The sequence below is a fragment of the Moschus berezovskii genome, chromosome 8 (assembly GCF_049115385.1).
Source record: "Moschus berezovskii isolate FMDL1 chromosome 8, NW_MosBer_1.0, whole genome shotgun sequence".
In the NCBI taxonomy this organism is placed as follows: domain Eukaryota; kingdom Metazoa; phylum Chordata; class Mammalia; order Artiodactyla; family Moschidae; genus Moschus; species Moschus berezovskii.
This window is the reverse complement of record NC_142467.1, coordinates 68,225,824-68,252,352: the sequence shown is the minus strand read 5'-3', so window position 1 is coordinate 68,252,352 and position 26,529 is coordinate 68,225,824. Positions and strand designations below refer to the sequence as shown.

Below are 26,529 nucleotides of genomic sequence, written 5' to 3'. Positions count from 1 at the left end.
TTGTCATAAAATGTCATTTATTGCTACAGTGCTGTTATGTACAGGACAGGTTGCCAAATTGACTCTTAAAGAGGATTGCTATTAAAAATCCCAAAGAATCCAGCCAGCTGTGTTGAGTTGTATAAAATTATTTTACTTAAAATTTTCTTTTGTTTTAAAAAAGTCAGTTATCCTGAGGCACTCAGAGCACAATTTTCCTGTAACTGTGATTCTTCCCCCTCCCTCAAGGCTTTTTCCCTGGGCTGGGTTAATCTCATTTTATATATATATATAACATATAAAACTTAAATTATATATGTGATACAGAGTTCAGAAATCTGTGGGCCTCAGGGAGCTGCAGAGGGAAACTGAGGCAGCTTCCCCAAAGAGAGAAGACCCACAGACCGGGGGGGTCACCAAGGAGTGTGACTTGGTCTTGGGGGGAAAGCCCAGGGGAACCCCAGGAGTCCAGAGGTGGGCCCCCCAAGCTTGGATATCCCACCCATCCTGGTCTTGGGGTTTCCTCAAGCTTCTCATGGGACACCCAGCCACGGGGGCATTCCAGTCTTGGGGGCCAGGCAGCCCAAGTGCTTGGGAATGAAGGTGGGAGTCTTAGGGTAGATGCCTGGGATGCTGGTGGTGTGGGGTGCCCACAGCCAACCTGGGGGTCCATAAGGCCTCTGTGCAGTAGAGAAGGGAGGGCAGGTGAGACCCCACTGGGCCTGACTCCATGCCTAGGTGACACAGAGTGACCATCTTGGACTTTCAGTTTAAGCCTGGGATGGTCCCAGCAGTCCAGGTTGAATCGGCTCCCTTGAACACAGGTGAGAAGGGTACCTGGGGAGGCTTGGGAGCTGGCACTTAGAGCCTGAGGGCAGCCCACCCTCCAGGTTGCAGACACGCAGACCAGGGGCCTTTCTAGGCAATGACCCTTTACACCATTCCCCCCAGATCAGGACAACCACTTGGGGAGCGGGGGTTTCTGTGCTAGAGTTTGAAGCAGGGGCTCAGGTCCCCTGGCCTAATAAAGATGTGCAGGCCCTGAGCCCAGGAATGCTGGTTCTCACAAAGTCCTATCTTGGAGAGGTCCACAGGCTCGGGGCTCAAGTGTGGGGCTGGCAGGGGTGGGGGGTGGGAGGGACAGATCTGTTTACAGGGGAGGAACCTTGACCTTCTGATTGGGGATCATCCCTGTCTCCACTGAAATTCCCCATCAGGGTGAGGCCCACCCACCATTTCACAGAGAGCAAATCTTAGAGAACAGGCCCCCCACGTTAGAACCGGAACAAGATGGCAGCAACCACCCCTGGGACCAGTAGCTCCTGGAGAGGATGGGAGACCTCAGGTCTACATGAGGTTTTTATTTTTTTGCCATGCTCCACTGCACGTGGGATCTTAGTTACCAGACCAGGGATGGAACCTATGTCCCTGAATTGGGAGCATGGAATTTTAACCACTGGACTGCCAGGGAAGTCCTGGGGTCTTTTTAATACAATTTTAAATTATCTGGTTGATAATGAAATGCAATGCTCATTTCTAGAAACAGCAGCAGAAATAGCAAGAGACAAGAGACTTTTATACAAAAAAATTTGTTGCTTACAAAACATATGCAAAAAAGCTAAAAAAAAAAAAAAAAAGGCATTCTAATTTTCTTCTACGTTATATATATATATATATATATAAAAAATCTCGTAACTAAGGTTCATTTTCCTTAAAAACAAAAACGATTAGGCTTAGGCACGATTTGCTGCTGGCTCCGCACAGCTTCTCCCTCCCGTGAGCAGCATGTTTGACCTCACGTTTAACTTAAGGCATCTTTTTTTTCTTTTCTGACAAAGTGTATATATTTCTGGCTTGCTTTCAGGTTCTACTGCCAAAAACAAACAAACAAAAATGCTCCTTTGGGCCCAGGCCTGGGCGGCAGGGTCTAGACGCAGTTTCAGGATCCATCTGGCAGGAGACCTGGTGGCCGGGCCCGGGGTGATGCTGGCTCGAGGTTAACCTCGGGAGACGTGGGGTGGGGATCTGGCGTCTGGCGTGACCGTCTCAGGTAAGACCGAGGTGGGGTCACTTGTCCGGGCGACATTCCTGTCACAGGTGCCCGGCGGGGTTGTGGGCCTCGCCCAGGCCAGGGTGGGCAGTCGACAGCACCATCTGGGGGTCTCCAACCACGCCCGATACTTTCTCCTCTTCCCGGCGCTTCAAGCAGGCTGCTTTGGGGTTCAGGTTACGCTCTGAGAGGAAGGGAGAGCACTGTGGGAGAGGGTTCCCCAGGGAGCGAGGAAGAAGTGCGCCTCCGTTTCTCCGCGGGGCGCGCAGTGGGTAGAGCGCTGGTGGGCAGGGCGGGGGCGGGGTCCGCAAAGTGGGCGGAGCGCCGCCGGTGGGGAGGGCGGGGCGGGGCGGCCGGGCGCCTACCTCGCACCTGCTGCTCCAGGCCCAGAATGACCTGCACGGCCTGTTGCAGGATGAGCAGCTTGGTCTGCGCCTTGTCCGACTTGAGGTGCAGCTGGCACATGCGCCCCAGCTCCCGGAAGGCCTCGTTAATGTCCCGCACGCGCACCCGCTCCCGCGCGTTATTGGCCATGCGCCTCTCCCGGTCCCTCAGGTCTTTCTCCTCCAGGGACAGCACCTCCTCCGTACTGCTGAGTCACAGCACCGGGGGCCCCATTAGTCCCGGGCGGGGTCGTGGGGAGGGCACCCGTTGGCTTTGTGGGCGCACGCCCTGGGCCAAACTCCAGGGGCACCCTGTGCCTGGCTGCAGGCAGGGCCTCGACCCCCACCCCAGGGTAGACTGGGAGCTGGAGTGCAGTCTTTGCCCCCTACCTGCTCCCCGTGCCCAGGATGGCCCAGGAAGCAGGGGAGGCCCCGTAACCCCTCCAGAGATGACGACCTTCCCCTTCAGAGCAGTTGTTTGCTGAATGATGGAGCTGGGTCTAGCTGGACCACCTCAGGCACAAGGGGCCTGGGACCCGACCCTTCACCCTGGGCCCCCAAGGAATGTCTCTCCCCATGTTGGCTGCCTGATAGCCACCCTGAGTCCTGTCCACAGGCCCCAGGAGCCTGGTATTTGCACTGTGAAAGCTGTATGGTGGATGTGGTGTGGAGCCCTCCCCAGTCTGTAACAGGGGCTCAGTTCGCCACCCGGAGACCACGTGGTCCACACCCACCTCAGGCCCCCGCTGTGCAGCAGGGGCACTGCACAAGCCATCTCTGCCTGTTTCCCAGCACAGGGCCAATCTCACTCAGGACACCCGCCTTGTGGCCTGGGACCCTGTTCTACCTGCCCACCCCGCCCCCTCAGGCCTAAGTGACCCCTGTGGGGTGGCGGCAGTGGCCGGAGCCCAGGACAAGCGCGCAGACCAAACTGACAGTCAGGCCTCAGGTCCCCTTTCTTCCCTCAGGTCCCGGCAGGCAGGGGCCATGGGGGAAGAAAGGCCTGGGCCATAGCCCTGGCATCCAGTGCTCCAGTGCTTGGGCACAAGTGCGAGGTGAGGAGGGCGGCTGGGGGAGGGGGAGCATGGGAGGCAGAGAGCAAAGAGGCAGGCGCAGGGGGGCAGGGGGAGGGGGACACACACACACAGCGCGACACACACACACAGTGCGACACCCACATCGCCACGGAGACGTGGAAACCTCAGCTGAGGGGACAGAGGGCAACAGGCCATAGCCCTAGCTCCAGTCCAAGCGACAGCACTGCAGGGAAGAAAGGGTTAACAGGGCAGCAAGGGTAGGGTGGGCGAGTTTAGGAGGCAGCTGTGGGGGGGAGTCACAGGGGGTCCCTTCCTGAGATCCTCGCTCAGCCTTTGGGATGGCGGTGAACCCCCCTGCAGGTGGGCCTGATGGGCTCTCATGGCCACAGAGTGCCTGCTCAGAGTGACAGAGAAGCCTATGGGACCCAGGGGACGACAGGTGCTGCCAGCCCAGCTCTTGGCTTTGTGAGAAGGAAGGGCTGGGCAGGTGGGGGGATTTCTGGGGTCTGGGGACACAGTTCTGCACCCAAGTGCCCAGGTCTCGAGGGCTAGGGATCTGGAGTCTGTTTTTCCCATCTCAGAAGGGACAATGAGGCCAAGCCAGACAGAGGGCCAAGGTCAGGAGCAGGGTATGGTCACTGGGGGAGTGGTCACTGCAGTGACAGTCACTTTCAGGGAGGGGGGTCACTGTCAGGGGAAGGTAACTGGGGGCGATGGTCACAGCAGGGAAGTGGTCACTGAGGGAGGGATGGTCACTGCAGGAGAAGGAAAGTCAGCAGGGGGTGATGTCACAGCAGCAGAGAGGTCTCTGCAGCAAGTCACGAGATGACATCACTGCAGGGGGGAGCTCATAGCAGGGAAGATCAAGGCAGGGGAGGTGGGCTCCAGGAAAGGGGGGCGAGCGAGGGCAGCGGAGGGGAGGGAGCGCGCCCCCACTGACCTCGCACCTGCTGCTCCAGGTTCAGGATGACCGACACGGCCTGGTGCAGGATGAGCAGTTTGGTCTGGGGCTTCTCACTGTTGAGGTGCAGCTGGCACATGCGCCCCAGCTCCTTAAAAGCCTCATTGATGTCTCGGACCCGCAGCCGCTCCCGTGCGTTATTGGCCACCCGGCGCTCCTTCTCCCGCTCAGCCTTCTGCTCTGGGGGGAGAAGGTCGTCCTCGTCCTCGTCTGGGCTATGGGGCCGGGGGCCAGAGGAAGACAGTGAGGCAGGGCTGGGCATGGACCCGCTGCTGCCATGGGAGTGGGCATCCCAGGCGTGTGCGCGTGCGCCCGCGGGAGGCCCTGTGCAGGTGTGTGGTGGGCCTGTGGGAGTAGGGGAGAGTGGCACCTGGTCCGGGTACGTGGAGCCTTGAGGTCCTTCTTCTCATCCTCGGCTGTGTCAGCCGCCACGTTCTCTTCGTCCTCTTGCTCTTCCCGCTTGATGTCAGTGGTGCCTGAGGCAGTGCCACGCCCGAGATCTGCAAGAGGCAGGGGTCAGCGGGCCATGCGAAAGCCCCCGGAGAGCTGGTGCCCAGCCCCACACGGGCATCTGTTCCCAGACCCTGAGGACCGAAAGGCCTTGGGAATGAAGTGCACAAAAACGTTATGGCCACTCAGGGCCGGAGAAGTCTCCTAAAACACTGAAGCGCTGTCCTTGAAACAGAAATCGATAAACTTGAATATATCCAACTTGAGAACATCTCATCACCAAGAAAATAAGCAGCTGGGCCACAGAACAGAGACTCCTCACCCACAAGCGGAGAAAGGGAGGAGTCTCAGTGAGGGGAGGGCAGAGCGTCTAGGGAGCAGGCAGGGCACTTGGGCACTGCAGCTGCTCCATCACCCCGAATGGAGGAAACGCTGTGAGTCTTAGCACTGGTCCTGGGTGTGACCTCTTGGAAAAACCCTCTGGCCTGACCTAGAAAAAGTGGCAACACACACACCCAGAAATCCCAACCCACACCAGGAGACACTGCTCAGGAGATTCTGGAAAGTGCCAGCACAAGTGCCCAGGGTGAGGAGGGGCCTAGTGCCCTGTGAGGCCAGGGTGGTCCTTGCATGGGTGAGAAGGCCACCCAGCACGATGGCGACATAAACCAACCTGCGGCTGTGGCTTGAAGCCACTGTGGGTCCCAGGAAGGTCTGGGCTGTCCTGTAGGAAGGGATGACCCATTGGGAAAAGACTAACTCGGGCCTCTTGGCACTGCTGGCACCAGGCTGGGCGTCCTGGGCCCTGTGGGGGCTGGGTAGCATCCCTGCCAGACACCCCTCCCTACCCAGGGTGAGACCCTGGGTGTCGAGGGATGAAATCTAGACATCCAAGAAGCACAAATCAGAGCCAGGCTGGTTCTGGGGCTAAGGGTGTGCAGGAAGGTATGAAGGTTGTGTGGTGGGGGCCTTGTCAAGTCTGCATAGCATACTATGTCACCTGACAACCGGGCTGGGACCCTCCACTCCAACATGTGCCAAGGACGCCTAGATGCCACCTCCAGACTGGAACCCCACCTCATCTTCCACGTCTTCACATCCCTCAGAGCCCCTGGAAGTTGCCCCTCATGGCCTCTACCCAGGCTGGTCCCCAGCAGCCACCCACACCCTCCTTCCTGGAGGAGCAGTCTCTTCTGCCCCCAGTCTGTCCTCCCAGCAGCAGCCACCAGAGGGCACCTGTGAACACCTGAGCAAAATCCCAGGCCCTCCTCTGTCCACAGCCCTCCAGGCTCCCACCTACTCCGAGGTAAAAGCCCAAGTCCTCCCATGGCCCACAAGGCCCTGAGCCACCTGCCTTCCTTCCCCTCCTCCCTCTCTCCCCCTCCTCACTTGGCTCCAGCTGTTCCTCCAACATGCCAGACACAGTCCTGCCCTAGGGCCTTTGCACATACTCACCCTGGCACCTGCCTGCTCAAATCCTAACTTTAAAACTGCAGACTCTACAGGGCCCCTCTCCCCACCCACCAACTTTCCCCCCAGCATGTGTCCCGACACGCTCACCTCACCTTCCGACTTCCACACAAATCATCCCCTTTCTCTGCTCAATCTGTTTTGTTCCCCAGCTCCAGAAGCAGCAGTGTCCCCACCCCAGTCCTGTGGGACCCCAGGGCCAGGCCCAGCAGGGCTTCTCTGGTGAGGCTGAAGATGGCACTGATGTGTAGAGTACATTCCTCTGCCCCCTCCTTAGTATCCTGGGGCCTCAGTTTCCTCAACTGGAAATGGGGGTAGAGAGTCATAAGCCCACGCAGGAAGGTCTGGCAGGTGGTTCTGAGCCCCCTTTTCCAGAGGAGGAACAAGGGGTCAGCGCACTGGTGGGCCCTCAGCACAGGCAACGTTACTGGGACTCACCGCCGTAGGAGTCAGGTGGCCGTGAGAGGTCAGGGAGGGTCACATGGTTGTGCACGAGGCCACTGCTGCCAGACAGGCCATCCTCCGAATGGCTGCTTCCCACCTGTGGATGAGGGGGTTCATCAGCTCTGGCCTGGCCTGTGCAGCCCACCCTCCTCCCAGGTCTGCCCTCACCAGCACTTACCAGGCCTGCATGCCGCCCACCCAGTGGCATGACAGGGCCAGCGAAGCCTGAGGTCAGTGCCCCATGGCCAGGCAGCAGCCCGTGCACATCGCCTGCGGTGCCCACGGCGTGGCTGCGGAGCACGTGGATGGCCTCATCCAGATGATCCTCCACTTTGCTCTGCTGCAAGAAGGGTGGTGAAGGGCTGGGAACAGCCGCCAGCGACCCTGCTGACCACTCCTTGGACCTCATCCCCAGTAAATTAGTTGAGACGTCCATTCTGGTCAAGGGGCACCTGTCCTGTCACACATGCTGCTGTTTCCACCTCACCTGGGGCTCTTACAGGACATGGTTTCAACGTCCTGTGAGACGTCACGACCACGGCAGAAATGAAATACTGAGCCAACCTGCCTCCCCCATCAATGGATGGACCTCCCCAGGCCCCCACCATCCTTGGAACAGGTGTTCCTTGCTGTCCCTGTGCACCGACCCCACACTCCCACCATGGCGCACCCTCCCCAGCCCCCAGGACGCTTACCAGGCCATGGAGACCCCCATCGTAGCTGGGTGATAAGGCACCGGGGGCTCCTGGTCGGGGCCACTGCGATGTCCCTGGAAGGGGCAGGAGACATGCACATGAATGGGCACAGGTTTGAGGTGTGTGCCACGCAGCCTGACACAGGAAGAAGCAAGGCTGGACCGGGAGTCCTAGGCTACAATGCTCAGACTGGCCACATGGGGGCTCCCATGCCCGCAGGTTGGTCTAAGGGCCTGAGTCTGGATCTGGGCCCAGCTGACCTGGCAGCTCCTAGTCTGGGGTGTGCACCCAGTGGGTAGGTCACATCTTTGCACCTCAATTACCACTTCTATGAAACCCATGGGGAAGGAGGCTCCTCCCAGTCCCTCCACACCTAAGCCCCAAGAACACCATACAGGCCTATGCGTACTGTTAAAACTGCCCACACGCTCCAGAGCCCTTGGTCCTCTCTCTTCAGACCCGAACCCCGTTCCAGAGCACAGCATGAGGCATACAGTGGGTGTCTAACTAACAACCGTAGGGGTGAATAAACGCCAACATGTCCATGTCTGTTCTGGCTCTTGGGCACCCCAGGCCTCTGCTGGGTCCCTCTGCCTCTGCAGTGCTTGCAGTGCATGGAGCACTCCCTCCCAGCTTTGGCCTGTTTTGTGACCTGAGATCCCCCTCCTCCAGGCTGCCCTCCTTGACAGCCTGGGAGACAACTGACAGCCTGGGAGACAACCGTGGGAACATGAGCTGAGGCAGCTGGTTGGTCCAGCTCCCCACCCAACTGGGGCTGCAGTCACCAGCCCCGACCCCCTCCCCCAACACCCTGCACAGACCTGCCAGGCCCTGTGGGGAGCCCACGGGGGTGGAGGGGCTGGAGGAGAAGTTATTGCTTGAGTGATCCGGGGAGTAGATCTGTGATGGGACAAGGAGAAACAGAGCCACCAGGTGGCCTGTTAGGGCCAGCTTCTCGGGGTCACTGCTCAGCCACCCACCACGTCCCACGCCTCACCGAGGCCAGCGCCTTGCCAAGGGCATCTCCGGAGCTGCTGGATGTGGTCCCACGGGAGCCTGTGAGTGGAGAGATGTGAGGTCCTGGCCGACAGAGGCTACCGCACAGATGCCCTGGCCTGGCCCTGGGCAGCCCAGCTAGTCAGGGTCTGCTGCCGTCCAGAACCTGCCTCTGCAGGGCTCTGGGGCCAGGTGGGCTGCAGGGCTCTGCGTGAGCAGCACACTTTGGGGGCCTCAGTTTCCCCAGTGGGGCCCCCTAATGAAAGAGCCACTTAAAAACAGCTGAGGAGCCAACGGTAACAATGATCACCAGGACCACAGTGAAAATAATGATAATGATGCCAATGATGCTAATCTTGAGCCCATGGGGGTGGGGAACGAGGGGCTGTACCCAGGAGGCTGTCGGCCCCGCTGACGGGGGGCGTGTGGCTGGAGATGCTGCTGTAGGTGCCTGCGGGGCCTGAGAAGGTGGATGCGGCTGGAAGCCCGCCGTTCACCTCTGCTCCGTGCAGCTGGTAGCCCTGCGGGGCATGAAGGACGGGTCAGAGGGGTCACACTAGGGCACTGTCCCCCACCTGCCAAGGGCCACCCACATAGCTTACCATGCGCTCATGCTGGTGCAGACTGCCAAACCCGCTACTGCCCCCCACAGAGCTGCCACTGCCTGCCTGGAGGGGCAGGGGGGACGAGCCCCCGCCCAGCATAGGCCCAAAGCCTGCCTGGCCTGGGGCGCTCCAGAGCTCGGCGGAGGGGTGGAGGCTGCCATCTGCAGAGAGGGGAATGGTAAGGTGGGTGGGCACAGGGACCCCCGGCCTGCTCCAGGCAGCCTGGGTGAGCCCCCATACCTGCCATGTAGAAGGGGGCGGGGTAGGAGCTGCCGGGCGTCTTGGCGGATGGGTAGGCTGTGGGGTCCCTGCCGTAGTCGTCCCCTGAGCTGGGGGGGTACACCTGCAGGGGCCGCGGGCATGGTCAGGCAGGAAGGACTGGGGCTTAACTCTGTCTGCCCTCCACCCCACCCTCCTGTACACTGCACAGCTCCAAACCCTCTCTCCAAAACTGCAGTGGCCAGTGTCTGGGGCTTGCTGGTGTCATCACCTATCTGCACTTCCTTATTCACCCAACCTCCTGCCCACTCTGCAGTCCCAGACCTGAGGCCTGCGTAGATTAGACCCCTCACCCCCACCCAGAATACCTTTCCTCTCCTTAATCAAGTAAGCTCCTATTGACCCATCAAAGCCCAGCAGTGTTGGAACCTCCCTCAGATCAGCCCTGATCACAGGAGACCTGGGCGCCTCAGAGGCAGGGCCCCGGGTAAACCTTCTGCCCCAGCTGCTCCAAAGAAGTAAGATGGCAAAGGCCTTCTAGGATTAGCACTAACCCTGATCGGCTGGCACTGTCTGGAGAATGCTGGGATCTACTGGCAACGTCTGCCCCAGCAGTGGAGCAGAAAGCAGGGAGCAAGTGATGAGTCAGGGGGGATGGAGTGGGCTCAGGGGCCTCTCACTCTGATGTTTCAGATGTGACATCATGAGATGAGGCTTAAAAACAACCTCCACTTGCCTATCCCCCAACCCTAGGCTGCAGGATTTCAACCTCAGATGGTAACCCTGAGCCTGGAGTGGGCTGGGTCAGCCTCAGGGGCTGTGCTGGTGGCCAGTGAGGGAGGTGGGCAGAGAGAGAAGTGGCTGATCCAGGGAACCCGGCAAACTGCCTTTTCTCCCAGCGTGATTAAGTCGCAGGAGCTCAGCACTGGGAGCCACTGACGGCTCGGCACCATCTGTTGGGCCTGGCTCCCTGCCAACCACAGGCAGAGGGGCAAGGATGCAGGGTGGCTCCAAGCCAGGCACAGGGAGCGGGAAACCCTCTGAACTGCCCCCATGATGCCCACCAGTTCCCGCTCCCAGGACCCCTGTTCAAGCCCTTTCTGAGGAGCCTCAGTCACAGGAGACCACTTAAAACACAAGGGACCCAGGCTAGACCCAAGGAAGGACTTCCCAACTCCCTCAGAGCTGGGGCCTCAGGGCAGAAGACCCCTGAGCCCCTGGGGCTTTCACCAGAACCCACATGGGGCTGTCCCACCCTGGGGGGTGTCACAGAGGCACTCAACCCATGGGGCCCATCTGTCCCACGACTCACGGAGGACGGGAGGCCAGGCGGCACCTTCCGGACCTTCTTGGGCTGCGAGTCTGTCGGGACAGGAGGAGTGAGAACCCCGGCCCGGCTCCCACCCTCACCCTGACCCTTCCCACCAGACGTGCCCGTCACCAGGGGTGGGAGACAGCATCCCCCACCACCCACAGCTCAGAGAGGGGACCTGGGGGCTTTTCTCTACTAATAGAACTCAAGCCTCTGTCCATGCACAGAACCCGGGGGGCGGGCATGTGGACTTCATAGGACACGACCGTCGGGCCTCAAGGGGACTGCCGCCCTGGCCCACTCACCCAGGCTGCTGTCCGTTGCTCTCCGTCGAGGGTGCCCAGAGTAGGAATAATACTGGGACCCGCCCTTGATGCCCGACGGGGACAGAGGCCCTGGGCTGCTGAGGGTCAGCTCACTGGGGAGGAAGCCCACCTGAAGGAGGGAGGGGAGTTGTCGCGAGTCAACCCCCACCGCCCCAGCCAATTCTGGCTAAAACAAGAAGTGCAAAGGCCAAGGCCAGGTCCTGGGGTGGGTGACCTGGGGAGGAGCTCCCTGGCTAGCACCTGTGGAGTGTCTCTGATCAAGGCGTGAATGCAAAAGACAGAGAAACACTGTCAAACCTGAAGACGAAGCGCGGTCTGGGCACTAACACACATAATTGCGCCTAGGGAATCAGCTCGGTTTATTTTGTATGTATCCCTCCACTCTGCTTTTTTAAGGCAAACAGTTTAAACTCACAGACACTGGTATAAAATGGGACTCTTCCCTGGAGAGCAGCCGTGACTGGGGCTGAAGGCCCACAGCTGCAGCCTCAGCCTTCCCGTCTATAAAACGGGCACGCCAGCCGCTACACAGCTCAACGGTCATTGTGGGGACTGACCGGGCCAGGGAGGTCTCCCTGGGCAGGGGTCCTGGCGCCCAGCAGGCATCCTGTGGCTGTGATCGCTGCCACGCAGACTGCAGCCTGCTGAGCACATGGGTGGTGCCATCTGCAGCAGGGGCAGGGGAGGGGCCGAGAGAAGCGACCAGGACAGGAGGCCACGGGGACCGCTATGCTGGGTCGCTGCTGCATCAGCCTTGCAACAGGGGTGACGACCTTACCCAGGCTGGAAGCTGTGGGCTGGACCACAGGGCTGGGCTGGCCTCAGGTTCCCTGTCTGCCACTTGGGGCTGGGTGGGTGGGTGTCTCCTGAAGCCCCTTCAGCTGTGTAGGGGGCCCGCAGGCTGGACCCAGCCTCTCCTCCACACACACCCGGCCTGGTCCAGGGCCCTGGCCTGTTTTAGCTGCTGCTGGCGAGTGACCAGCACTCGGCTCAGCCAAAGCAGCTTCACAGATCAGGAGGAAATCGGGATGAATTTGTTTACAATTAAAACTGGAGAATATGAGGTGCTGACGAGAGGTCAGGTGCTCCCTCGTTCCCGCCCGCCTATACCACCCCCAGTCTGGAGAGCGGGCTTCTCTAGACTCTGCAGTCCCACGCCCTCCCCGCAGACACTGCCTCACCTGAGTCAGGCTGCTGACCCCAGCGTCTCTCCCGAAGGCAGCGTATGCACCCCGCTCGCTGCCCTTGCCTGGGGAAAGGAAGGAGGGTCACCTGGAGCTGCCTGCACACTGCAGGGACTCCACAAGTGCACAACACTGAGAAACGTGGCGGGACACTGCTCTCCCTGCAGGGTAGCGAGGGCCCCAGGGACAAGCGGGGGTCCAGCCAGATGCTGCCCCTAGACAACCTGCAGAGTACCTTGCAGACATGCCAGGCCCCCTTGTCTCACCCCCGAGTTGGGACAGCACCAGTTTGCCGCACCCCTCCGAGCTTTGGTTTCCTCTGTTCAAGGTCATGAGGTGTCAACTCCCCAGAGTGCTGGGTTCCCAGGGGACAGGCTGGGGTTCCCACTGCTGCCTCAGTTCAGCACCCAGGGCCCGGGCTCCTTCACCAGCCTCTAGCCAGGGTTACCTAATGAGTGAGCAAGTGACGTCCCTGAGGACGCTAAGTCAGGTGACTTGGTGAAGGCACCCTCTCTCTACGTGGGTGGGCAGGCCCCTGATGTGGGGGGACAACCTGTCAGAGAGAACTGCTTGTGTGAGTGGACTGCTGCAGCTACACAAACACCTGGATCCAGCCTCGTCTGAAGCTGTCCCTGGGTCAATCAGTACCCGAGCCATTCAAGTCTGTTTCTGGCTTCTGCTGAGCACCAGCTTTGACTGAGGGTGGACCATACCCAGCCCTACTGCGAGTAAGGAATCAGAATGTTTGACTGACTAACATGATTTATTCTCAAATTGCAGGGGGAATCTCCTTTCTATTTTAAAAAGACAATTCCAAGTAGACTTCAGAACAAACGCCGTTTAGGGGGCAGACAGAGGGACCATGCTCCTACCAATATGCAGACACTCTACAGGACGCACCCAGCAGCTCAACCTCCCATGGCCCCTCCAGGCAGGCAACAATGGACCCATGTGGGGACAAACCAACTAAGGCCTGGAGACCAGAGGGACTTGCCCCACAGTCCAGAGAGCAAACTTCCTTCCTCCCAGGCAGGTGGCTGTGGGAAGCAGCGCTGGCCAGCCCAGCCAGGGCTCCGGGCGCCCGCCCCTCCACCCCCCATAGAGTATGGGGCAGGCACTGAATCGGGGTATCCTGAAAAGAAAGATGAGGAGATGAGGAAGGAAACAGAGGTTCTGGGATGGGACCCGCAGTGACCAGAGCCCTGTGGGTATACAGCAGGTGCCTAAGCCATGCACCAGGCCCCTGCATCAGGGCAGGACCACCAGGGCTTGTCAAGGAGCCGGACCAGGTTGGGGGCCACACTGGAAGACTGACCCCACCCCCAGGGCCCTGGCACTCACTGCCCACGCCCCACCACGGCCACACCTGCCCCAGTCCACAGGTGAGAAAACCAGGGCCCAGGGAGGTGAGACCTCGCCCACATCGCTGCTAGTTCCCTGGGCATGTCCTGGGCTCCCTGTTGCCCTCTGAGCTCCATGGCCACAGGAGCATATGGTGGGCGTGGACACAGCTGGGCTCTGGGCCCTGCTGACCAGGCCAGGCCGTGAGAACTGCCCATGCTGGAAGAGGCTGAGGAAGGAACTGCGAGGGGAATCCTCTGTCGTGGCAGGTGCCCCTGGGTCAGGCCCCACCTCCCAGGCTGGGAGAGGCACACAGATGTCCGCTGGATACAGCAGGTGCTGGACGCTGCTCTCCCCAAGCCCCTTCCCAGGGCTGCACCCAGGCCACTCACCCATCTGGCTCCTTCAGCATATCCAGCCACACAGGGCTTGACCCCAAAGCCGCCCAGCCCTGGCTGCCCCCTGGCTGGTCTGCTGGGAACCCCCAGTTCACCCACCTCCCCAGTGCCTGTCAATCCTGCCATGACCCTTGGCCTGGGAACCACCCCCCACTTCCCAGCCCCTCTCAACTCCCAGAGATGCCAACTCCACCATCAGCCCCAGTGCTTCCCTCAGGACAGGGAGACCGGGGTTCATGGGGGACAAGGGTCCTGGGGGCTGAGTCCCTTCTTGGTGAGCAAGATGGGGATGGGCCTTTGGGTCTGGGATGCTGGAGAGTAATCACTGCCAGTTCTCGGAAGGCTCTGTGACAACCCCATCTGGACGGTCAGGAAGCCAGGGCTCAGGGTGGGGGACCCTCGTCCGGATCCTGATCCCCACAGTCAGGACGTGGGCGCTCCAGGGAGGGCAGACAGGCCTCAGCCAGGTCCTGAAGTGGTCAGGACTTCACTTCCTAGCTGCACTTGGAGGGTCCCCAGCCATGTCCTCTCTCTGGATGGATATCTGGAAGCCCTGGCACTCAAATACACTGACCACCCCCCAGACCAAGTGCGCGTGCAGGGAGACATGGGGGGCATGGGTGCCACACGTGCAGACACTCACCTCCAAGCCCAGGACCCAGGAATGTGGAAGAAGGGAGGCTGCTGTGAGACTCACCGAAGTGGGCGCCGTCACTATAGGTCTGCAGAGAGACAGCAGGGGTGAGGGAGGCACCCCCGGCTTCAGGGCTGGGAGACAGGCTTGGGGAGGCGCCTGGGTCAGGACATGACCCTGCAACACAGAGCCCAGAGCCCCTGCAGCCCAGGCTGGCATCCAGCCTCACTGCCCTAGGCCCATCTCCCCATGCAACACGACCCCAGGGAGGGAAACCAAGGATCTCGGCCTCTAGCGGCCCCTCACCCGGCCAGGGTCGAAGGAGGAACTGTCTTGCTCACTGGTGCCCCATGAGCCCGAGCTTGGCCGGTCCTCGAGACCTGTAGGGCAGGAAGGCAGGGTCAAGGGCCTCACCTGCCCACTCCACACCAGCTCCCACCCCTGGCCAGAGATGAGGGATGGGGTGCCCTTACTCAACCTGGGATACTTTCCAGGCCATTCTGACCCACCCTGGAGCTTATACAGATGAACCCACCCTACTCTGCCCACAAAGACATCACCACCAGTGGCAAGCACCCTGGGTATGCAGGTACCAAGAAGACCAATTCCACTCATCTGGGACTGGCCCCCATCCTGCCAAGAAAGATGGAGTCCTTGACCGGTCTCTGGGCCTCTCAGGGGGCAAGCGGGGGGGAACAAGGGATGAGCTCTCATCTCCCCTTTCCCATAGCTGCCAACTCAAAAGGTGGGGCCGTGCCTTTGTTGAAAGGAGCAGCAGCAGCAGCCACCACTGACTCCCCGCCAAGCACACAGGCTGGCGCCTGGGAAAGTGGAATCCAATCCAGAAGACAGGAGCTTACCCCACTCACCCAGCCCAAAGTGTGGCAGGGGTTAACCACAGTTGGGACTGGGGACAAGGACCATGGATGGAGCAGGGAGCAGGGTGGGGTCCTTATCTCCCTGAACACTCGCCAGGCACGGCCCAGGACTCTCCCCACCTCCTTCAGGGGCAGACAGCACGTGCTTGCACTTTTCATGGGGGAGGGGTGGGTTATCTCCAACACTGCCCATCGGGGGCCACAGGGCTCAGGGCCCGGAAGAGCAAAAATGAGCAGTCCTGGGCCCCTCCACCTGTGTCTCAGTTTCTTTCCTCAGTAAGTGGGGTCATGAACACATCCCACTTTGCAGGACTGGGGGTGTCCACATCTGACACTGAGTCAAAGCTCCCCAAGCTAGGCTGGCCGAGAGATGGGGGGAGGGCCGTGCCCAGCACTGCAGGCTGTGCCAGGGGACAACCCCTCCCCCTGCCCTGACCCTGCATGGTGGACATCAAGAACACCCTAGCTGGAACCTTCACCCAGCCCTCCTTTGCTTGTCTGTACCAGAAACTTACTTCAAACTGCAGCCTCCTATTTTGGTGCCTTTGTGTTAATCATCTCCCCTGGAGAACTGGTGCTTAACTGCTGTCTAATTTGCATAATTGTGCATATCAATATTCTGGTCTGATGAATATTCATATAGCTCACTTAAGATTTTGTTTTCTAATCAAAAATTTCCAGTGTGATTATGATGGCGGGCTAAGACCTGCCATGGTGGGCAGTGGGTCATATAGGGAGCTCCCATGGTCTCCATGAATCCATCTGGCATTTACTGCCAGGTTTGGGGTGTCTGTTCCCCAAGGTTCTGGGCCTTCACTTGGACTACAGGAACTAGAGCAATTGGTGGTGGGGGGTGACCTCGAGTACAGGGCCAGCACTTGAGCCTGTTTCCTTCCACACCCGCTTAACTGTCGTCCCCTTGCCCTCTGGCATAGCCCCTCTCCTAGATGAACTTATTCTGCTCTGGGTCCCCCACTCCCGTGGGCATTCACAACAGGCCCCAGGAACTTCGAGCAAGAGCAGGAGGCCAGGTCCAAGGCCACATCCAAGCCTCCCTGCACCCCAAGGCCTGGCAGGGCTGAGGGGTGCTCCTGGAACCTGACACCCAGGGACCTGGCCAACACAGGCCCCACAAGATTCAGGCAGAGGCAACCAGGCCCTGCTCTTCCTTTTCAGGTAAAAATCTCCTCCCCCAGCCCCAGCCTCGCCCCCCCCCACCCCGCCTCCTAGAAACGACAAAACTAGGGATGACCCCTCCCCGAAGACTCCCGTTAAGTTATTCCCCCCCCACTGGTTAATTACACATTTTAATAACCCATCATGAATATTCATAACACATCCCTTGTTCATGTTCCAATTAATATGTACTAATAGAATAAGACTTCACAGTCTGAGTGTATTTTCTTTAAACAAGCGCACTCTTTTTTTTTTTTTTTAAACAAAGTTGGAAATGAAGTGGTGGTGGGGCTGCACCCAGAAAAATCACCTCTTTGCTCAGTCCTGGTCCACCACCCCAGCAAGAGGCGAGAGATGGACGGACCAGAAGGCTGGGGGGTTAGGTGCGGCACAGAGGGACTTGCCCAGCCCGCACCCCAGCTGGCTGCCCCCTTGGCCAGGTGACATGGGGGGAGGGCTCCTCTGAAGGGCCTCGGTACCTTGATTCCTCCATAGCAAGTCTGCCGACTGGGACCTTGGACCAAGTCCAGCCCTTGCCTCCTTTTGTCAATAAAGCTTTATTAGTACAAGGTCACAGGCATTTGTTCCCGCACTGTCTACAATGGTGTTTGCCATTGTAGATTAGTTGCACATAATGTCTGGCTCTTTATCAGAAAGAGCTCTTTATCAGCTGACCTGAGCATGGAGATTCCTGGAGCCAGTCCCCCTGTATAAAGCAGCCAGACCAGTGGACTTTGGTACCTGGAGTGTAGGGAAGATGGTCACGGCACCTGAGCAGGGCCCTGCAGTGCCCCCATCTAAAACCTGCAGCTGTACAGCCATGGTCGCTGTCAGAGGTTCTATCCTGTGGTCCCAGGCCTCAGGTCCCAGGCTAAATCCAAGGAGCTATCCTCTCCCCACCTCACTCTTAACGCTCACTCTGCAATTCGACCCTGGCTCAGCCAAGGTATGTCCCCTGGGTCAAGCCACCACCCTACACCAGTGTCCCCCCAGGTTCCCTGCCCATACACCACCATGGGCAGGCTGGCTCTCCTCCCTCCCTCCAGCCTCTCCCAGGGCTCCCCACTGCCCTCAGCGTAGAGACCAGACTCCTCCCTGACCACAGTTTTCTCCCAGCTCACTGCTACCCGACCCTCAGCAGGTGAGCAGATCTCGACCCCACCCAAGGTCTGCCCGGGTGGTTCCCACACCTGATGATCCTATGTCCCCCGACAGGCAGATTGCCATGCCGGCCCCCTCTGTCCCCAGCGATGCCTGCCCAGGGCTAGCCCCTAAACAACCTCCACAGACACCTGTGGCCCCTTCGTTGATCTGATAGCTACTGAACCCATCAAAACGTCATCTGGTGTGCCATCCTCCTGCGGTCACGTGTGGTGACTACTTGCCTGCAACGCGGCCTCCAGGACTGGGGAAAAGCTCCCACCGCCACCAGGGGCTAATTAACACACACTCAGATGGACATAACTGGCTAGCAACTGCTGCACTGGACATATGAACCAACCAAATAAAAACTAAATAATAACGATATAAACCACCACACACACCATGATCACACCTGAGAAAAAATTAACAGCACCTAAAGGGCTCCCACACTGCCCCCAAGCAAGCAGATTTGAGGCTAAAGAGAAAGTCAGTGGGGAACACCCCACCACTTCCAAACCAAGGCTTCACTCCAACCCAACCTCTCATGAAGCCCTGGAGAGGAAACCCGTAACCCCAGGGGCTTCCCCAGTGGAAGGAGCTGGCCCTCAGGTGGAGAAGAGGGTCCCACAAACAGATGGTAATGCAGAGAAACGGGGTCCCTCAGGCACAGAAGTTGCCCCGCCCCTCCTGTGAATTTCGGATTCGTGACAAAGCGACAGCAGAAAGACGCCCTTCTGTTCCAGTCTCACGGGCCAGGTGGGAGGGTCTCGACTCCACCCCACCACCAAACCTAAGCTCAGAATCCCAGTCAGGAATTCCCTGCAAAAAAAGGCATAGGGCAAAACAAAACCAGAACACAGAAGACAGCCATGTTCACGGATTTAGGATCAATCCCAGGAAACAGAAGAGTATCTAAGACTACCACTGTTGTGCGTGCGTTCCCAAGGAAACTGCAGAGCTTGTGGGTTCCCTGGAATGGATGGAAGAAGCTAAGGCTTCTGGGAGAGAGGAAAGAGGAGAAACTAATAATTTTGCAGCAAATTCGCAAAAGCAGCATCAGAGGCAGGGAGGTGGAAGTGACAGTGCAGAAGAGGTGATCAAACACAAGGGCGGGCTCTGGAGATGCCCCCAAACACCAGGGAAGGGGGCATTCTGAGGCCCCCGGCGTCCAGGGAGAACAAGGGAAAAAACACCCAAACTCAAAAACACCGAGTCAAAAACAACCTAGGTGCTCAAAGGGAAAAGTGAGGAGCTGGAAGAATGCACACACCTCTTGGACACCACGTGCTCGCAGCCCCATGCAGTAACACAATCCATAGGACGGAAGCTCAGTGAGGTGTATAGCGGCCTCCCTGGGGAGTACCAGCCCCAATCCCATACCCAACCCACTGCTGCTCACATGAGGCAGGTGCCCAGGTGCCGCTCACCAGAAAAGCAGGAGCAAGGTGACATCACCTGCGGCTCCTCCCTGTAGAACATCCAAAAGGAAGCGCTCCAGGCAGGAGGGTAATCCCAGCACAGGCCACTCCAGTCAGGAGGAAGTGATGAGCGGGCACCTTTGACCCACACATTAAACAGAATTTAAGACACTATCCCACCAAGAGTGGGCACCAGAGTGCACAGGTGCTGCACTGCCCGGGGAACTCCCCATGGTTTCTCCCAAGGAACCCTTGAGCAGCTGCCATCATCCCCACTTCAAAGATGAGGAGACTGAGATCGCCTAAGTGGCAGAATTAATATAACAAGGACACGTGTTTCCCAGCTGGATACGAACACACAGGACAGGATTTGAAAAGAGCAATGATGTTTTAAAAAAGTGGCAATGTATTCAAACCAAACAGGAGGACTGGGGAAGGTCCCTTTCCCGCAGGGCACGAAGATGTGATTACACTTCTGGGGAGGAAACAGCCTGATCAGGAGGACCCCCACCGGCAGTGTTGCAAACCAGCACAGGCTGCCAAGTAAGTACACCAGACCCGGGTGCAAGGAAGAAAACCTACTATCAGTGTGTGAAAAGCGTGAAAGGGACACAGACTCGACTTTTCTGAAACCTGAAAAGTGCTCTGGAACAAGTGACTCGGGAAGACAATCAGATGCACATAGACATACCAAGTAACACCAATGAAATGGAGGGACCAAAACATTTATACACAAATCTGAATTCAAGGCACAAGCTCTCGCTGGAGTGGAAGGTGGGTTTTTGCTGACAGTGGGCAGGACCCACAGAGAATATCCCACGTCCTGTGTCCTTGACATTGGACAAATGAAAAGCCTGACTGAGATGAGCAGGAGACGAAGCTCTCACAGCTCTGGGTCAAAGTGCCCCTCAAGGCCTCGGGAAGAATGCCAGAGGGCCGTTTCTGGAAAGCAGGGAGACCCTGGACCGCCCCAACAGGGGCAGCAGCCCAAGCCGTGGTTACTCGCTGCGTCACTGACCCAGAAATGAGCCAACCGAGGAACAAACCCTCCACCCCTCAACCTGGAAAACTGGAAATCTCCAAAAGAACTTGACCAGAAGGGAAATTTTTTTTTTAATATTATCAAGAATCTACATTTAAAAAATAATGAAAATACACATTATTGAAACCAATGAGATATGGCCACAGTGATCCTTGGAGGGAAATTTATAACCCTCAAGAGAACAGAGGTAAACAAATGAGACTTCGATTCAAAAGTAAAAAGAAAAACTTAACAGAAAAAGAGGACTTAAAATAGAAATAGTGGGGAATTCCCTGATGGTCTGGTTAGGACTCCAAGCTTCCGTTGCCAAAGACCTGGGCTCGATCCCTGGTTGGGGAACTAAGATCCCACAAGCAATGCAGCATGGCCAAAAAAGAAAGAGAGAAAGTAAAACAATACAGAAATGGTGCAGAGGAAAGCAATCAACTGATAAACATCAATTCCACAATGAAGTAGACTCCTTGGAAGAAAAGTCAATAAACAGATACAAGGAGACCTTCTTGGTGGTCCAGTGGTCAAGACCATGCCTTCCAATTTGGAAAGACTCTGCCACCAAAGGGAAGGTGGGTTTAATCCCTCGTCAGGGAACAAAGACCCCGTATGCTTCGGGGCAACTAGGCCCACGTGCCACAATTACTGAGTTCATGCACCTCAACTAGAGAGCCTATGTGCCACAACTACTTAGCCCACATGCCACAATGAAAAATCCCACGTGCTGCAAGTAAGACCTGTAATGCAGCCAAATAAATAAATATTAAAAAAAAAAAAAAAAGCCTGAACCCCACATGACATGCAAAATGCAAACCTGAGGCTGGCAGATGTGGTCTGGCAGTTAAAACAAGGATATAGACCAAACCCTAATTCAGGGTGCTTCAGGGAAAGAAAAACCATTAATTTCTGGACAGAGTCAGGAGGTGGGGAAGGAGGACAACAGGGGCCATCCTGAGACGCCCAACACACCACGATGATGCCAATCACTCACGTGGACAGCTGTATAGGACCAGAAGGAAATGCCCAGAATGTGATAAACACAGTCAGAGAGGTCTATCTCGAATCAACAGCCAGGATCAGGCCCAGTCCTGCTGACAACAGCCAAATAGCACACGCCCGTGTGGTTCCAGAAACTGGCGGATGGGAAAAGGCACATGGCATCCTCACCAGGATGGAGGAAGCTGGGTGCCTGCAGGTGGTTTACTTGGAAAACCAAGCCAAGGGAAGAACCTAATTAGGGGATGTCAGGAGGCAACCAGGTAGAAAATATGATGAAAAAGATCCCCAAACAACAGTTGTTCAGTTGCAAGTTATGTGACCCCATGAACTAAAGCACGCCAGTCTTCCCTGTCATTCACTATCTCCCAGAGTTTACTCAAACTCACATTAACTGATTCAGTGATGCCATCCAACCATCTCATTCTCTGTCGTCCCCTTCTCCTCCTGCCTTCACTCTTTCCCAGCATCAGGGCCTTTTCCAGTAAGTCAGCTCTCCAACCACAGTATAGAAAGTCCTAAAACATCTAGAAACAACCCTCACTGCAGAAGTATGTGGCCAAATTAAGAAAAAACAAAGACTATAAAGTGATTAAGTGCCTTATAATTTCAGTTTTCCAAGTTTATCTCAAAAGCTTAATATTAAGGGTTGACACTTAAGGGAGCAGACAACAGGTTCTTACAATGTAAAAATGCAACACCATAAAGACAAACAGTTCTTCCTAAACTTATCTATGAAGTTAACATAAAATCCAAATCCTGACAGGTTTTTTTCCTTTGAAGGGATGTGGGATGGGAGGAGACATAATTATTCTAAAGATCAAAGAAAAGAATCAGCATATGTCAAAATATGTGGGTGGAGGACCTGGAAAACAAAAATTGAGGTAAGACTATAAAAAACACCACAAAGCTATAGTAACTAACACTGGGTAGTACTGAAGTAAAATATTTATATTTTTACAGGAAAGTAGAAATATAAGGCAAAAATTCATGGCTAAATGGCAATTTAGGAAATTCTCTGAGGCATACTGAACCACCGAGAAAGATTTTCTTGAGTTTATTCTGTTCTAGAACTTCCTAAATTAAATGCTTACTCCACTTCTTTCCATTGCATCTGAAGACTGTCAGAGACTATGATTCCTCTCCAAGTACAGCTTTGGCTACACCTGTTTCTTGTGTTTACATTATTGCTGATTTCTGTCTAGCCTGGCTGTGTTTTACTTTCCTCTTGAACTCAAGAGGCAGACAAAAAGCAATTTTGTTATTTCCAAGTAGTTAGCCTTTTTGTTTATTTCTGCATTTTTTTGTCTTTTATTTGCAGTTTTACTGCATTGTTCTCAAGGAATATGAGGAATTATATTTTGGTCACTTTTTTTTGTTACATCCTTTTATTATGCCTGGTATGTGATCAGTTTTTATAAGAAGTGTGATCCCTATTTACAGGGCATGGCCTTTGAAGGATAAGTGCTTCTAAATGAAGGTGTCTTTCAGGCCTCATTCCAGGCTTTTCATTAGTATCTCCAGGTCCAGGGCCCAAGAGTATATGTTTGGAGCAGTACCACAGGTTAGCAGGATGTGTGCCATTGGCCAGGAACTGCTCTGTGAGTTCAATCTTGATCACTCCATCGTTGAGGTTCTCTACCTCCCACTTATTTTGCACTTCTTTGCTCTCACAAAAGCTGTAAAGGCATCCTTTTCTGCCCTCCAGTGTCTTTTCCTGTATATTCCTCAATTTGATGGAACAGGCACATTCATGACCGTCACATCTGCCCTGCAGAATGGACTGTCATCTAATTCTTAAAAATTTCTCAGAAATGGCACCAAGGCTAGAACAAATGGAAAGACTCAACAACATAAAAATGAAACCTGTAAACCACGGAGAGGAATTGAAAATCGACATCATCAACAACAGTTATAAATGAAAACTTAAGGAAAAAACTGCAACACAGATCACAAAAGACTAATATCTTTCCTATAGAAAAAGCTCCTGCAAATCAGTAAGACCAGTATAGGGCAGGGGCACAGGACACTACAAAGAGAATACAGCATTGGGTGGTTAGCTGGGATGGTTACTAAACTCTCTAAGTTTCAGCTTCATCCTAAGTATAACGGGGGAGATGACTGCACCTGTCTCACCACCCCGGGAGTACTGAGGACTCGGAATGAATGATCTAGGGTTGGTTCCTGGAGTACAGTGCTTGAGAAATGCTGATCTAAGTTGCTGACAAGTGTTAACTATTGCTGTTTTTTAAAAGTTCATCAGGCAGCCATAAAAAGGAACAAACTGTTGATCCAATAACTTGGGGGTCTCCAAGGAAGTATGCTCAGTGGAAAAAGCTGACCCCAGAAGGCTCCGTGCTATGTGGTTCCATGTACGCAACATCCTCAACACAGCAAAGTTGGGAAGATGGAGAAGAGGAAATCAAGGGCTGCCAGGGTGAGGTGGGGGCAGGGGTGGTGAGGGGCTGCAGGTGGGAGATCATGGGGCGATGGAACAGTCCTGAAGAGACCGTCGGGGTGGCTTCATGGTGCTACACGTGGGATACAACTGCACAGAGCTACAGACACACAAATGGTACGCGCAAGACTCAGGAATAAACTAAACACTGAATAAACTCTATGGCTTGTACCACGGTCAGTCTCCTGATTCCGTGTCATATGAGAGAAGACTGGGAAGGGGTAGGCTGGAGAGAGGCTTGGGGCTGCCCTGCACATTTCTTTGCAACTTCCTGTGAATATATTGTGATTTCAAAATAAAAAGCTGACTAAATCCAAGTAAAAAAGGGAGAAGGGCTCAAGACAGTGATCAGAAATTCATCAAAAAATACCCCATCTGACCAATATGCTTTTGGAAAGATAATCGCTCACTAGCAAGTTAACGCCCGCTGAAGAGGAGGATTTGGAAGAGGTGGGGAAGAGCCGGCCCTGGGATGCCAGAAGGACATCCTCACCATGGACACAGGTCCACAGCCAGCGGTTCTGGTCTGGAGCTTAGGCTGAGGCTGTAACCGCACATCTGTGCTGACCCAGGGTGGACGCTGACTTGCCTGCCTGTGAGATTTGTACCAAGAATGTGTTACGAACATTTAGAAACACACAAACCAGGAGAGCTGCAGAGACATGACAACAGAAAAGCCCTTCCTCTGGGGTTAGCCAGTGCCTCCTGATGATTCCAGGTAGGGGGCCCTTGACCCTATAGTTTTTGGCACAGGAGGTGCTGCCACTGAGACCACTGTGCCTTGGGCTTTCCCAAAAGGAGGGGGTGGAAAAACTATTCTCATTCTACAGCCTCTCATCTAACACAAGCAAGCCTCCACGTCAGGTTAGCGTGTCTTCAATGCCTCTGACAGAATCTCTAGAAAGAGATGGCACAAACTGGCAGGGCAGCTGCCCAGCCCACACACCGAGACCCCCTCACTGGAGACCCCTCCCCACGGCCCAGGCAGCTGCTCTTCTGGTGCAAAGCACCTTTTCGGAGCAGGTCTAGGAAAATGCAAGTGACCTTGAAGGAATTCTAAGCAGACACTGAGCCAAGGATGTACAGAGCGGGAAGGGAGGACTGGGCTGGCAGGACCCCCTGAAGCTCTCATCGCCTTAAGGTGACCCTGCCCGTCTGGAGGGCAGTGACCCAGGATCAGAAAGCAGGGAGCTTCCCCAAGCCCCGTCCTGCAGTTGGACCACCAACACTCATCCCTGGTCTCTTCCTGGGGTCTCCAGTTCCACCAGGGAAGGAGCAGGGGAGAGCCCCTCAAAGGGGCCAGTCTCTGTTCCTGAGGCTCTCGTGTCTGGAGCAGGACCCCCCTTCACTGTGAGCTGAAGGCAGACATGGAGACAGCCCCATGCCTCAGGTCTTAAAGCACTTTCACACCCAAGGACTCATTGAATCAGCCGACAGGAAGACTCGTTTTATAAATGAGGAAACTGAGGCATGCAGGCACGTCACCTGGGTCAGGTGACACAGCCTGCTCTGTGTCTGACAGGACAGCAAGGAGGGGGCCCCTGAGCTCAGGTCTTAGGGCTCCCGGCCCCGTGTCCCCTCCCTCACTCCTGGCAGCACTAATGGCTTGAAACGAACTGGAGGCCTCTGGGGCTAGTCCAGCCACACCACACCCTCGCGGGCAAGAAAGCTTAGCCCTGACACACACGGGGCCAAGACCAGACCCTCCCCATCCAACATGGTCAGGTGGGGCTATAACTGAAATGGGCCTGCAGGAACCACGGAAAATCAACCTGAAAAACCCACAGGGGGCCCCCCAGACTGGGCCAGGTGTGGGGTATCTTGGAGGACTTTCCTTGGGGGCTCCTGGCCCCAAGTGAACCCTGGAAAAGGGAAGAGAGTCAGGAAGAGGCCTGGGGGAAGGTGAGGGAGCCACCTCACCTTCCTGAGGAGGAAGGACAGTGCCACCTCCTCCAGGAAGCCTCCCAGGGCCCGGCCTTCTGCTTGAAGCAGGAAAGCAGCAGCACCCCCAGCTCCTGAGGGTTGTTTGAGGAGCAGGGTGGCCGGTGGGGATTTCCACACTTCTGGAGGACGCCAGCCAGCCCTGAGGCCACTTCCTCCGGCAGAGAGGAAGGCCAGTGCCGGGCAGCAGCAGACAATACCATCCCCCATTTAGGGGGTAGGGGTGAGTGAGTACAAACCACCCTTGAAACCCCTCCACCTCCAGCCAGCTCCCCCCAGCCACCCCGATGGAATCTGGAAACGACAGAAACTTCTATTGTGACCCCAGAGACGTGAAAGGACACAGCCTCCATCCCAGGGCCCCAGAAAGAGACTGAAGTCCACATAGAGCGCCAGCCTTCCCAAGGACACGACCCCCAGCCCTCCTCCCCAAAACACACTGAGCTCGTTTCTCTGCCCGCAGCCCTCCAGGGCTCCAACCTCCCTAGGGGAAAAGCCTGAGTCCTCCCCTGAGCCCACCAGGCTCTGCATGACTTGCCTACTTTTCCTCCCTCTACTCCTCCAGCACCCCAGGAACTGTCCTGCCCCAAGGGCTCGGCATTCACAAGCCTCAGTTCAGACATCTCCCTGGAGATGGCCCTTCTGCCCGGCTGCAGGATAGCTTCCCCCCAGCACTCTGCTGCCTAACCCCTGCTGTAAGCTACTTGTGGCCTGTCTATCCTCCCTGTCCACCCTCTGTACTCGGTGCCACAGGGGTGACCAGCTCATCCAGGAGTGCCAGGGACAATCCCGTGCGAACACTCAAACCCCCAGATCTAGAGCACACCAAGCCAGTCACTCACTCTAAAGCCTAGTCTCGTATACAAAAAGTGCCAAATACACACTTGACCAAGAACAGCCAGGAGCTGGGCAGGATGTGGAGAGCTGGGACTCCACACCACACCCCTTCTGGCCTCAGGTTCCCCCCTGGGGAGGGACTGGAGACCCAGAACCCACTGGGGC

At 56.3% G+C, this 26,529-nt stretch overlaps 1 protein-coding gene across 13 annotated transcripts in view; it reads right to left on the bottom strand.

Annotated features, from left to right (window-relative positions):
- TCF3 (transcription factor 3) overlaps positions 1-26,529 on the bottom strand; it is a 32,311-nt gene continuing 5,782 nt past the window's right edge. For 2 of the 13 annotated variants that reach the window (XM_055429089.2, XM_088838682.1), the window contains 16 exons: positions 14,791-14,864; positions 14,494-14,572; positions 12,109-12,176; positions 10,907-11,036; positions 10,602-10,651; positions 9,311-9,413; positions 9,068-9,231; positions 8,857-8,986; positions 8,467-8,525; positions 8,291-8,369; positions 7,470-7,543; positions 6,953-7,114; positions 6,769-6,871; positions 4,781-4,910; positions 4,390-4,625; positions 1-2,213 (listed from right to left, as the gene is read on the bottom strand). In XM_055429089.2, the coding sequence (XP_055285064.1) occupies positions 2,071-2,213; positions 4,390-4,625; positions 4,781-4,910; positions 6,769-6,871; positions 6,953-7,114; positions 7,470-7,543; positions 8,291-8,369; positions 8,467-8,525; positions 8,857-8,986; positions 9,068-9,231; positions 9,311-9,413; positions 10,602-10,651; positions 10,907-11,036; positions 12,109-12,176; positions 14,494-14,572; positions 14,791-14,864 (1,784 nt within the window). In that variant the 3' untranslated portion in view covers positions 1-2,070. Of the gene's footprint in view, positions 2,214-2,394; positions 2,622-4,389; positions 4,626-4,780; positions 4,911-6,768; positions 6,872-6,952; positions 7,115-7,469; positions 7,544-8,290; positions 8,370-8,466; positions 8,526-8,856; positions 8,987-9,067; positions 9,232-9,310; positions 9,414-10,601; positions 10,652-10,906; positions 11,037-12,108; positions 12,177-14,493; positions 14,573-14,790; positions 14,865-17,213; positions 17,280-26,529 lie in introns of those variants that run through there. The other 11 variants (XM_088838674.1, XM_088838675.1, XM_088838677.1 and 8 more) reach the window with 11 other exon arrangements.